Below are 13,449 nucleotides of genomic sequence, written 5' to 3' on the forward strand. Positions count from 1 at the left end.
ATGTCTGGCCCAGATATCCCAGAGAAGACTCCACTCAACTGTTGCATCAGAGTAATTGGATGCATTGCCAAATTGAACAACAAAGTTCAGACTTATTTAACTTGGAAAAGTCAGTATTTTAAAACATAGGGCACATGAGTGAACCTGTGCTGTTGGCAATACAGTTAAGCCAATGTAAATGCCAGTCACACCAGTTCTGATTATAGAAATAGCTTGTGAGATTATCATTATATTAGGACACCATTTAAGTTTTATTCTTTCGAACTGCCAGTGTGTGAAGTTAATAGCAGCACCATGGCTACTGAAGCTAAACAAGCATGTGCTCTCAGCAAAAGGCACAATTTTCAACAATGTGAAAATAATTGACGGTTAATTGTAACCATATTTTCCTTTTAATAGATGACTACACAGGGCCACAGTGGAGCCTATGTGAAGGGTCCATTCACGTTTCTGTTTGTCATTAGAGGAATACTGTTCCACTGTGTTTATTTGGTGTTGAATCTGTGACATTTTGTACATAACTGACTATTGCCAGGGTTAAAACTTCCTCCTTCCTCATGTACTGGTAGCTCATCTTTACAACAAAATCAAAATATACCCAACCAAAGCCACATTACTGGGGATCAGTTTTCAGACACCAAACTTTTTTTTTTAAATCAAACTATATCCTTTATTCAACTTCACAGGTTACATAACGTATAGAAAAAGATACAAACATTTACAAAGAGCGAACAAGTGCAGAACAACGGTAAGAGCTCAGGGTGATGGTGAATCTCTTCTTGGGCGGGAACAAAGGTCTGGGAGGAATTCAGCTTCTGAAAGAGAGAAGACTTTTAATTAGACGGACCGTAGCAACAACGGTTCAACTGACGTTTCAGGTATGTCATCATTAAAGAAACGGTGTATTGGCCTTTGATGTTCTTGTTATGAACTATAAACAGCGAATTTAATAGTTGTAGTCATGTAGCGAAACATGGCAACTACCTACCTCTCGACTTCCATACTCTTAGCGTGTCCATTAGTGTCTCCGTTGGCTTTGTGACCATCGTCAGTGTGAGGCTCCTGCACCCCGTTAGTCTTCTGAGCATCATCCTGCTTCACCTTCTTCAGCACGCCCTCCTTCACTGGACTCTCCTCTGGTTTCCTCTGAAATACAGCACACGGGTTCATTCACATCTTTCCTATTTTTCCATGTCTTCATTCAAAATAAAAAATATGAAAACAACCCTCACCTTCTTTCTGACCAGGTGGGAGATATCAGAGACTGGAGCAGTGGTGGCGTGTCCGTTGGTAGAACTGACCCCATTGCTGGTCGATGTGCCATTAATCTGGAAGGTACCAAACCAAACCATGAGATGAAAGGTCTCAGTAAAAGTGAAAATTTGAACGAGTGTTTTTGTGGATGATAAAATCTAAAAATATGGACAAATGTTTCTTCTAATTGTTAGAAGAAACATTTGTCCATAAAATATGACACTGAAACTTACTTTTGAACTGGAGGAAGTGTCACCATTCTTCTGTACAGTGGATCCAGGAAACGCAGAGGAAGTGGATTCTCCACTCTGACAACACAACATTAAAAAGCATGTTAAAATTACATGCATGTAACTCACTGTAGATTGACAACATGTTACAGGCAGAGGCTGAATCAAACTCCAGAAAAGATTAAAAACAGCTTCCTGCAGTATAATCCACCACCAGACCAACACATTTTTATAGACTTGATTCAATGCTTACAAGACTTTAGACAGACAGGTGTGAATATTAGCTGTGTGAATGGCGGTCCATCATAGACTGGGCACATGTTAGACTCTTTAAGGCTCGGTGCCAAGCTCTAAACAACAATAGTGGTTATGATGTTGGTGTAGAGGCCTATGTTTTCCTTTTTATTTCACCATCGTTTCTACAGCATAGACACTGATTTTTAGCAAAGTGTTGCACAACCTTTCACATTAGATAGATATGAAAACTACTGCACAGTATCACCAAGTGTCATAAATCTGCTTCTCACTGGAGTAAAGTTAAAATCATCCTGAACTCACCAGTGCTCCCTTCACAGCCTCAGAAGCAGTCTTCTGTCCCTCTGTGGCATCCTCCACCTTCTCCTTGATCTCTGGAAGCAGAGCCTTCAGCTCCTCCATCTCCTTCCTTTCGTCTGGTAGAGCGTCGGGGCCGTCGGCCTTGTCGAGCAGCTCCTGCAGTTTCTCTGCAAGACGAGGTAGACAGACGCATTAACATTTCGACTCGGACGGGCACAACCATTAGAGAGCAGCTACAAGAGACAGCTCTGCTCACCCAGCCTGGTCTTTATGACAGAGATGGAGCTGTTGAGCTCCTCGATGGCCTGGCTGTACTGAAGGTTCAGGCTGTAGGTCAGGCCCAGCTGGTAGTGAGTCTCGGCGAGCAGACGGCTGTTAGAGTCCAGGTGCTTCAGCTGCAGTTTCAGACACTCCTGGAAATCCTCCAACGCCTGGCTGTAATTTCCTGAGAGGAAAAAAGGCATCAAGTCAGCACCCATCTCTCAATGAGGACGATTTCAAATGACCAAGTTTAATTATTTAATTTCTCCATGACTCTACTTTCAACTTGAGAGAATTTAGACCTGCAACTAAATTACTTTAACTTATCATTTTCAAAAGGGAAATCTAGCCAACAACACTGCAGAAAAATGACAACCTCCTCATCTCATAGTTCAGACGTCGTGTTGCTTGTATTTTGAACACAGCAAACGTTCACACCCAAGAGGTGTCGACCACTGTACGTTGTCGACATTAAAACTGATTTATCGCTCCATCCTTATGAGATCTGACATCGTCCTTCTCCCCCTCAGACATTTGTAACATGAGCAACTTGTTTGTACCTGATTCAGAGGAAACTTCACCCAGTTTCAAGTGGGCCTGGGCTGCCATCAGCTGATCCTCCTTGCTCTCTTTCCTTATTTAAAAACAAAAAGCATAGTTAGTGAGGAAGCTGTAGCTCTGTGATGTTCAACCATGGCTCAGACCACATCTGGAGTTTCCACTACCTTTTGTAGATGACTTTGGCCACTTCCAGCATCTCCCAGGCCAGCTGCAGGTTCCCCACCTCCTCGTCATCGCTGTCCTGAAATTCAACCACACAGATGTTACGACACAAAGGTCACCCGTTGAGCCGAGTTATTCTGACGTGCACTTGTGCTGATTGGTCAAGTACCTTCTCAGCGGTGCCCTCTCCTTCACCCTGCTCTTCCGCTGCGTCTCCCTCCATTTCTGCATCATCGCCGTCCTCTTCCTCAACCTCTTCCTCACCATCTGAAGACGTCACAGACACCAAGTGTTTAGATTAACTGGTCAACGTGCCATTACAATTATCATGGGGCCATTTACAATCAAAATCTCCAATCGAGGACAAATGGGACCGGGCACCTTCTCCTTCCTCTGTCTTCTCTGCTGATTCCTCCTCCTTGTTTTCCTTCTCAGCTTCCTTGTTCTCCATGTCAACCTCCTTGCTTTTCTTCTCTTCAGTTTCAGCAGATTTGCTTTCATCAGCTTTGCTCTTCTTTTCCTCACCACCCTCTTCCTTTTCTACTTTCTGTTCCTTGTCAGTAGCTTTGGCTTTTTCAGCATCACCACTTTTCTCTGTATCTTCGCTCTGCTTCGCCTCAGTCTTCTCACCGTCTTCATTTTTCTTCTCTGCCATGGCGTCGTACACCTGAACCCTCAGCTCATCTCTGGTCTTGTCTGTTGTGATCAGAGAGCAGAGTTACGATGAGCAGTGTTAATGTCTTTTAGAGAAATTAATGCACAAAAATTAGCCCAAGAAGAAAGAAAAATAAGTCAAGATAGACGACTTGTCTTCCTCACCATCTATGTTTTCTGTGCTCTCAACATTTGAGTCTTTGGGTTTCTCCTCACCCTCCTCTTCCTCCTCTGGCACTCCCTCCAGAGCGTTACCCAGAACTGAGTTTTCCATCCTACGACAATAAAGTCACTTAGGTCTGAACTATTTTTCTGAAACAGCGAGTCAATACTAAAAATTTCATGTGCTTACCGAGCCAAGTCCAACAGAGCTTTACCGCACCAGAAGAAAGCCTCTCCACACTCATCTGCTGTGTCGCCGTACTTTTTAGCTCTACGATTAGAGGAAAAAGTCAAGTTTTACATGTGTGATTAGAGCTGAAATTAGCTGATTTATAGTGACTCAACAAATCTCAACCACTCGAGTCTAATCATTGGGCAAAATTAAAGTCTAATCATTGGGCAAAATTAAAGGAAAAATATCAAATATTTGATGGTTTCAGATTCTGAAATGTGAAGATTTGTTGCTTTTTTATTTCACATCAGCCGTTTGAATGTTGTTGAATACTGGACTGTTGACTCTCTAAAAGGCAGCATACAGTTATATTTAACAAACTTCAAAATATTAATCAGAAACAGTAGAGAATGACATTTTAAAATTATTTTAATCAGTTCTAGGTCAAGTCTGGGTCGACCCTCTCCTGTAAGCATGTGCTGTCTATATTTCACTCCTTGATTTGTTTTATTTTTTATATTTGACTCAGGTGAAGCACTTCGCCACTTAAGTGTATAAATAAAGCTGTACAATTGAGTATTTTACCTTTTCAGATACAATGTTCACTTATTTTATGTTTTTTTTTTTTTTTACTTAAAGTATGTGATTCTTAACATTTTTGTTTTTTGCTGTAAAAGTAATATCATGTAGCTTCACTTGTTTGAGCTTGTTCATTTGAAGCCTGTTAGCTCCAGCTGTGTGTGACTAGCAGGTTTAATTTTGTCGTGTGTGTGTGATTACTAAGCTCTTTGGGAGCATCAGGCTCCTTTGTCTGCTGGTTAACTCACAGCATGCCGCAGGCCTCCTGCAGGGACCCCACCGCCTCCACCACCTTCCCCATCACCAGGTGCTTCTTGCCCTCGCCGATGAGCTTGTTGGCCTCTTCCATGTTGTCTACACTGGACAGAGAGAAAACAACGTTTTTACCTCCGCTCCGAGAACCGGACCTTTGGACGAGCTCAACATTCAAGTCTTCGTAGCGGTGCAGGTTGACGGTTCAAAGCACAAAATGTCACCGGAGGTAACTACCTACCTTGACTGAAGTGAGAAACGACTGAGAAACTAAGAGCAGAGTTGGTTGGTCTATCAGCTCGTCCCTCCCGCTGCTCACACTGGCTGAGCTGTTGTTTCAATTTGGCGCGAAATATCCCTGCACTTTCCTGTCGACTTCCGGGTTCGTAACTAGCGCGGGAGATTTCTTAAAGGGACAGGGTGCTACCATAATACATCCATGGGTGCTACAAGAGGAACTATCTATGTACAGTATGAATGATACATTCAAGTTATAAAAGCCATCATGATGTAAATGGGCATCATCAAAATCAGCAAAAAATAATATCTTGTTGAGCGTGGAAAAGCACGTTGAATAAAAATGACTCAAAATGATCTTTGCCATGAGCATCAAATAACATTTCTTCAAGCTGATTTGTCACAATAGCTATACTTGATTACGGTATTTCCAGTCTATGGGTATTTCAAGTTTTTTTTTTGATAGACTGGGTATTCTGTCTGTCTTTGTGTATAACCATTCATTTCTAAATATTCTATCAGTTAATTGTATTATTAATATTATATTAATTGTATTATGTAATTATTATTATTATTATTATTTATTTATTTATTTTTTATTATTAGCAAGCATTATATTCTTAATAATATAGATTTAAAAGCCTACTACCACCTCTACATGTCAGTGTTTTATTTGAGTTGTTCAGCTCTAACAGTAAAAAGTTGCCGTTGCTGGTAGTGGTGTATGTGTTTGAGCATGTGCGTAAAAGTGCAGTACACGGCTGTCATGTCCTGCTGTGAGGGACAGGGACTGTGCAGCTCCCCTCTGAGCTGCTCCTGCTGACTCCACTGTGTCACAGCCTTGTCAAGACAAGTCTGGACCTGGCACCCAATCAGCCCCACACTGAGGCTGCACCTCACACTGTCATAATAGCTATAATTTTCAGTTAAATCTACCACCAATGGTACCAGATCTTATTTAATCTCAGATTTAGTAAGTTTATTTTCCAATATTGGAGTGGATTGAAGGCTTTACATAATGTTTGCCATGAAAGCACACACTGATCTGTGTTCTCACCCTGCCATATAACATATCATCTATTCAATCTTCTCATCTAACTTTTAGTAGAAAATATAATTAATAAACTTTGCAAAACTAATTAAATGTCACTCTGTCACTGTTAGGTGACAAAAGTAAGTTTACTGAGAGCACAGTCCATTTTTTTTTTTTACTGCTTTTCATGGGTGTATTTGGGCTGATGCAATAATAAAAACCCCATAGTGCAGAAATGTATAATGAACTCATCACTAAACACAATGTGAACAACGTGAAGCCTTCAATGACATTGCAGACATTCATGTCAATGCTCTTGAGAATAATTCTCTCTGAACTGCATTCATTTACTAATATCAAATGTAGCACTACTTTGCAGCAATCTTTCAATCCACCACTGCTTCCATTTGGAAAAAAACAGTTTTGACATTTTGCAGAGCTGAGCGCACCCAGGATGATAGACACATAGCCTAAGTGCTCTTCAAATGTTCATTTGCTTTGGAATAAGCAGTGGAGCAGATGCAGTAATTATGGGCATATTGTAAGACAGGAGATGAACGCAGGGCAGCGTTTGATCACTACAGGACACCGCGGTGCTTCTAACAGGAGGTTATTGTGTGTCTCCCTCTTATCTGGCCCTTGATGCGGTGCCCATGGCAACCGCATGCAAAGACATCACTCTGTGACAGCGGAGAAAAGAGGCCTGATGGAGGGACTGTATGAGCTGATAACAGCCCCCAGACTCAAATGAACTAATTTTGAAAACATACACAGAATTTCATTTCCTGGACATCAGATATTAAATATCGCCAGAGCGTGAAGTAAGATTTGGCTATATCAGGTTGTCCTGATTGATATGTCACTTGAGATTCAGTAAAAAATTATCAAAAATAAAATAGGGTCCAAAGTGACTTCTTGAGTTTTAACAACCGTCCTGTGGTGTCAACAGATGACAGATGACAATACTACAGTCACATCAGGACTACATATTCAGTTATTAAAAAGGTGGGGCTTACAAAGTTTTATCAACTACCCTCCGGACTAACAACAGGAATTATGTGATATCTTGGGCATATGAGGCATTAAACTAAACAATTGTTTGCTTTTTTTGCACCTTAAAATTTCATGATGACATTGAAATTAAAATGTTATCACCCTATAGAAACTGCTGCCAGTGTGACAACGCCTAAATAAGTATGTTTTCCCTCAGCCTAGTCATTATGTAAATATAGCAGTGGCGAGGAGGAAATGAGAATAAAAAATGCCTTCAGGGTGAGTTCAAGATGTTGCAACAGTGCACAGTTCTGCGAAGTACATCCCATTGTAAACAGAAACAAGGTTTGGTAATGAGTGGCAAACCAGGAAACATGGAGGAAATGAATGCACAAATACAACTGCCACATAACTATAAGACAAAGAATAGCTATTTCAAAAGTACAATGCTTTCAATTGTTGTAAACAAAGTAGGTATTTTAATTTGCCCTAGCTACTCCTGTCTGTTTTAAATGGTCATCTGAGAAAACTTGTTGAAAGACAAGAAATCCAAAGTGTTGTTGCTGGTGGCCTTTTTCTGCCAGCGCTTTGTCCTAAGAAGGAAGGTTAATTAACTTAATTAAATGAATCGCAAGAGGCTACAACAGAGGACACAGGTTACAGCAGCTCTGTGAAGGTGTTGTTTAATGTCTGTTCATCATGACAGTGGATCCCCCACACATCCTGAAATAAGTTGAGTCATATGATAAAACCTCATGACTCCCTGACCCCTGCATAGCTGTTAGCCTGGATTAAAGAGACCTGCTTTAAAAAAAAAATACTATAGGCCTATATAATATACTTCAATGTCATGCTGCATCAAAACGGAAAAGTAACCTAATCTAGACACTGAAATCAGTTACCCTGTGCTCCTGACTAGTTAAAGTGGATAAATGATAGTCAGATTTCCCTTTGCAAACTAGTCTACAGATTTGACAACTAAAACTAAACATAAAGACCACATTACATGTGGACATGTGGTCATCTTCTTCACCCTGCTTCCTCATTATATATGCCGTATTCCTATAGTTTTACAAGAAGTTGAAATTCCCATAAAAGTGATCATGAAAACTGCAGAGTCATGCTGTGTAATGGTTTTACTGAGACTGGCTGGTTATTGGGCTGAAAGTGGGCTGAAAGCACGTTCTGAACGATCCTCTCGCGAGAAGTGAGCCGGGAATATAAATCCTCGCACGGAGCCCGTCTGCTCCTACACTCCGCTCTCCGTCTGTTGGTGTGATCAAAGACAAGGTATGTCTATCAAAATACACTCTTACGTGCTTTTTGTCAACCACTGTTGTAGACTTTAAGATAGTTCTTGTGTTTTTTCGTAGCGTTAGTTTAGTGAGGTTTTTCAGTTGCGAAGCTGTTGAGTTTTACAGTTCAACAAGTGGTTTCTCACTAAAATCATAATCTTGTTCATTATGGAAAATCAACGTGGTTTGGAGGTTTCGAAATGTTGAGGAAATGTGACTTTCGTGATAGTTTGATGCTGTTAAACGAAACCTTTTCACTTACACTAAGGACATCAGCTTTTTTTAAGTTGCTCTCAAATCTTCAGACAACCTGAGAATTTGGTCCTTCAGGTGGAGTCAGAGTTAGTTCGAGAAATACTAATACGGATGCAATATTTTCACCTTGACCCCCACCTCAGCTGGGACAGTGTGTAGATAGACAACACTGAAAACTGCAGTAGATACGTCTATGCGGACACACCTGTGAAATTAAACTGTGAGAAGTGAAAATGCTTGGTTGGTTTCAGTCGCTGCCAGTTTAAAGTAACTTAGGCTACCAGTGAAATTTACTGAGGTTTGGCCCAGTGAGCTGTACAGCTTCTGTTGTAACCTACAATATGAACATTTTATATGGTTTAATTTTAAGTTTTGATTTTTTTTTCACTTCTTGTAATCATGGTTAATAACAAATAATATATTACAACGTATTTCATAGTTTTACACACATTTTCCCACTGTCATATGACTTTAATGTTTGTAATGTGTTAGAAGGATGGCAGCCGCTCTGAGAGAAAAAAACAAAACATGCTATAATATTAAAACTTTGTTTCACCTTTGCAGCTCCAGTTGACATTAACAATCAGCTGAGAGATTTTGTTTTAAAAATGCAAATATGCCTGTTCGATTCCCCATTGTGTAAGGTGAAGTGGACAGGTGTTTTATTTGTCTGACAATCACTCAGAAACTGAGATTATATCAGTTTACTATCACTTATGACAAAGAGTATTAAAGTATTAAAAGCTCACTACGGAGAAGCAGGAACAAGGGACTGGTTAGTATTGTTGAGCAACTAATCGTATCTATTGTGATTGATCATTTCCTGTCATTTATTATCATAGTTGTTTAACATAGGCTATTTAAAAACTCTTCACCAAAGTAGCCTATATCTGTGTGTTTCACACATCATCACTCAAGATTTCTACTGTACAGGGGTTTTTTTATTATTTTTTTTACAATTATTCAATTCAATTATGCTTGGTCTTGGGGTAACAATACACTCATTGTACTGTAGCACACATGATGAATACCTTGCAGCTGAAATAATTGAATCATTGACAATGGATTTTTTGTTTTGGGTCATTTTTTGTGCAAAAAGTAGAAACATTCTCTGCTTCTCTTGGTCTTTTATTAGGGAAATAACATTATTTGATATTGCACTATGGGAAGTTGTTTATTTCTCTACGTTTAGTTCCTCTGTAGACCAAACGATAATTTGGTTCACTGAGATAATAATCAATAGATTATTGATGATGAAAATAATCACCAGTTTTAATCCTATAGTAAAATGCACAGTTTGTCTCATCACAAAGTGAGATAAACGTGTATCAGACATGCATAATTTACTTGTCCTGGTAATGAAAAAACCTGTGCACAGTTATGATTGAAGAAGAAATACAATGATGCAAATACTTGATTTCATTTGATCAGGTCGACTGAAAATGGCTGCAGGAAACGCACGTATTGGCCAGCTGGCCCCAGACTTCACAGCCAAAGCAGTGATGCCGGATGGACAGTTTGCCGATGTGAAGATGTCAGACTACAGAGGTACGCACCTAAACATGTGTCTCATCCTCTGTTGGTTGGAGGACGTGCTTTGATGCCACTCTCCTCTGGACTGTAATTCACTGTTTTGTGATACCAACAATATCCTGAATGGACATTAATTTACACAACAAAAGACAGGAATTCATTAGACTGTCATTGCCACAGGTGTATGATCACATGACAAACTCAGTGTTTTATCTGCTTTTCTCCTTTGGTGCAGGGAAATATGTTGTCTTTTTCTTCTATCCACTGGACTTCACCTTTGTTTGTCCAACCGAGATCATTGCCTTCAGTGATGCCGCCGAAGAATTCAGGAAAATCGGCTGTGAGGTCATCGCTGCCTCTGTTGACTCACACTTCTCCCATTTCGCATGGTAGTAACAAGCTTTATATTCTAATTGTCCACAGGATGGTCATGTGCATGCAGTTCTCTTTGTAATCACTTCACTTTTTGTTTTTGTTTTTTGTTTTTCAAAGGGTCAACAAACCACGTAAGCAGGGCGGTCTGGGCACAATGAAGATTCCCCTGGTGTCTGACACTCGGCGTACCATCTCCACAGATTATGGTGTCTTGAAGGAAGATGAAGGCATCGCCTACAGGTGAGTGTGACGTGGAGCTGTGCTGTCTGTGGCCATTTGAAGAAATTCCAACAGTTTTTCGACAGTAGTTGCTGTTCCTATTTCCAGAGGGAGTTGATACTTTTTTCTTCTTTTTTTTTAACATAACATTAAATGACACACCCTAGAGATGTTTCAGCCAGGGAATAGGAGAACATAGACTGTCCTACCATCACCACTGTTGGGGAAGCTACTTTGCAAGCGTAGCTAAACTACATGTAGTTCAGTCTGGCAGTAGTTTGCCATTTCTACCCCGGGAGAAATGTAGTTTGTAAAACTACAGCTAAAAAAAGTAGCTTTAGCAACTACTCATACTCATTATACTCATGTAACTCAGCATTAAATAAATCAACATGTGGTGTAGGCCTATATCAAAACAAAATATAATAGCCCACAAAAAATTCACATGCCAGCAGATATATTCCTCTTGTATTTTTTTAAAGAAAAAAAGCTGACATTTCTGGTCAACATACTGTAGGTTCACCATAGACAATCCTTCCCCAAATTGTAAATTTTAAATCAGAAATGTAAATCAGTCAACAAAAAATGTAATAAAAAATACAAAGAGGTAGACATACTCTAGATCAGAGTATCTTGAACAACAATGTTTAAAATCATGACAGCAACACCAGGGCCAGCCAATCAGCCACTTGGCTTGGCATGTCATGACATGATTCATGCCTTTAGTAGTTGAAATACTTGACGCAGCACAAAATATGAATGTAGTTTAACTACCAGCAAGTTACAGCAAATTGTAGTTAAGCTACGTAGTTCAACTACATGTAGTTTAAGTCTCCCCAACACTGACCATCACCTACTTCCCTTTTCTGGGGCTGTTGCTGGGTTGCATTCATAGACTGTCTCACCTTTAGGCTACATGAACTATACTACTGGTAATTTATGTTCTCTCAGAACTGTTTCAGAAGTCTAACATGAGCATAATTGTTCTCGCCGACCGAAAACAAGAGGGAAAACTGTGTTGTGGTAGATGGGAGGGAGATACAATATTATTATATAATGGTGCATATTTTCAGACAGCCTACTCAGGAAGACAGTCAGTGTATTAAAAGTGATAAGAACTCCTATATAAAAATAAAACAAAAATGAGAGGGGAGTGAAATACTCAGCTCCTCCCTCACCTCCAAACAAGTGACCAATCATGAGGTAACGTGAGTGTGAATGTTGGATTTTTGGAAAGTTATAAAAGGTTATCCAACTATCCAACATGCTGCTGGACAGGGAACATCAGCATCCAACAGTCTTTGGAGACTCATGAGCTGTTTTTTCATTCTTGTTACAGAGGTCTGTTCATCATTGACGACAAGGGCGTCCTGAGACAGATCACCATCAATGACCTCCCAGTTGGACGATCTGTTGAGGAAACCTTGCGTTTGGTCCAAGCCTTTCAGTTCACTGACAAACACGGAGAAGGTAAGTTATTGTGTTCTGTAATAAAGCCCAATATACTGTGTCTTGCTGTATACAGCCCTTACTTTTTGAACAGTCATACCAACATGTTTTTAAAAGATTTCAAGTTAGCTTGAAAAACACTGCAGTATATGGCAGGTGATATATTTCAAAAACTTCACACTCCCTAGCACAAGGATAAATATTTGTATAACTTACTGCATCTGCTTGCCCCTGACTCATCAGTCTTTATCTTTTCAGTCTGCCCAGCCGGCTGGAAACCAGGAAGTGACACAATCAAACCCGACGTCCAGAAGAGCAAAGACTTCTTCTCCAAGCAGTAATAAGACCAAGGTCTGCATCTGCTGTCTGCTGTTCGAGATTTCATTTAGAGATTACATTTCCAGAACAATATTTAAGTCAACAGTTGTGCCTGTGTAAGTCGGAGACAGTTTTTGTAGTCACCCTGATGTGTGTGTGTTCTGTTGTCTGTAGAGTACTGGTAAATAGTCCACTCGTGACCTACTTTGGTGTAACTGTAATTATGTTGTGGTAATGTATGCTATTTCCTTGCCTGAATAAGCAAATTGTATGTTCTGTTGTGTCATTCTATACTATTGTTAGATACAAAGGACCAAACAAATATTTTTACTGGAAAGAAGCCACAAGCCACACTTCGCTCCATTATGTTATGTTTTTTTTAAGTGAACAACTAAAGTTATTTCATCTAAATAAAGAAAACAATGTGTAATATTCTCCTCAAGGGACATTTTTACTACAAAACTCAACAGGTGTGATGGATTGTATTTTAATTACACTCCAGCTCATCCACTACTGTGTAATTGAAGAATACCCCAAGGTGACAGGATGGTATCATGGTGTCTCGTTTGTTGTTATTACACTCAGGTGCAAGCAGGATTTTTAAAACTTCACATCTTACAAAGTGACACGTATTAGATTGGGGTAGGCCTACTATGATTATTGTTTTTTATATTGTATGGTCCATATATTGATTCCTTCAGTGAAGTTGCTGCACACACTGAACCTTATAAGTGTGGAAGGTTTGCCACTACACAGAAAAATAAAAATGGTTGTTTTACTTGGTTGATTAGACCTGAGTTTTGAGGTCTAGGGCTCCATTGTTATTTTACTGATCTTAAACTTTTTTGTCATACCTACAAATTTTATTCTTTTGATTAAAATAGCGCAATACATAGGTGT

The 13,449-nt window shown here is 39.8% G+C and overlaps 2 protein-coding genes across 2 annotated transcripts; one reads left to right on the forward strand and one right to left on the reverse strand.

Moving 5' to 3' along the window:
* Positions 1–983: 983 nt before the first annotated feature.
* Positions 984–5,221, reverse strand: LOC146970811 (histone-binding protein N1/N2-like). Its single transcript, XM_085804600.1, has 13 exons — positions 5,084–5,221; positions 4,839–4,949; positions 4,030–4,110; positions 3,843–3,952; positions 3,405–3,719; positions 3,193–3,290; positions 3,026–3,102; positions 2,861–2,934; positions 2,296–2,484; positions 2,043–2,206; positions 1,488–1,562; positions 1,233–1,328; positions 984–1,146 (listed from the first exon to the last, which is right to left on the reverse strand). The coding sequence occupies exons 2-13, from the start codon at positions 4,937–4,939 to the stop codon at positions 985–987; spliced, it is 1,542 nt and encodes a 513-aa protein (XP_085660726.1). The 5' UTR covers positions 4,940–4,949; positions 5,084–5,221; the 3' UTR covers position 984.
* A 3,075-nt stretch (positions 5,222–8,296) lies between these two features.
* On the forward strand, positions 8,297–12,979 carry prdx1 (peroxiredoxin 1). The gene is made up of 6 exons (XM_085804602.1): positions 8,297–8,395; positions 10,087–10,203; positions 10,424–10,577; positions 10,681–10,803; positions 12,122–12,252; positions 12,490–12,979. Exons 2-6 carry the CDS (start codon positions 10,098–10,100, stop codon positions 12,570–12,572), a joined length of 597 nt encoding a protein of 198 aa, XP_085660728.1. The 5' UTR covers positions 8,297–8,395; positions 10,087–10,097; the 3' UTR covers positions 12,573–12,979.
* Positions 12,980–13,449: the final 470 nt, after the last annotated feature.

Source organism: Trachurus japonicus, chromosome 17, assembly GCF_045865225.1.
Source record: "Trachurus japonicus isolate A0001 chromosome 17, Traja_1.0".
Taxonomy (NCBI): domain Eukaryota; kingdom Metazoa; phylum Chordata; class Actinopteri; order Carangiformes; family Carangidae; genus Trachurus; species Trachurus japonicus.

Bases quoted from the DNA above. Each gene is read 5' to 3' on its own strand.
- LOC146970811 (XM_085804600.1), bottom strand. From the start codon at position 4,939: ATGGAAGAGGCCAACAAGCTCATCGGCGAGGGCAAGAAGCACCTGGTG. The intron at 4,111-4,838 runs GTGAGTTAACCA...CTCTAATCGTAG, and splicing joins CAGGAGGCCTGCGGCATGCT to AGCTAAAAAGTACGGCGACA. The intron at 1,329-1,487 runs GTAAGTTTCAGT...GGTACCTTCCAG, and splicing joins ACACTTCCTCCAGTTCAAAA to ATTAATGGCACATCGACCAG.
- prdx1 (XM_085804602.1), top strand. From the start codon at position 10,098: ATGGCTGCAGGAAACGCACGTATTGGCCAGCTGGCCCCAGACTTCACA. The intron at 10,204-10,423 runs GTACGCACCTAA...CCTTTGGTGCAG, and splicing joins GAAGATGTCAGACTACAGAG to GGAAATATGTTGTCTTTTTC. The intron at 10,578-10,680 runs GTAGTAACAAGC...TGTTTTTCAAAG, and splicing joins CACTTCTCCCATTTCGCATG to GGTCAACAAACCACGTAAGC.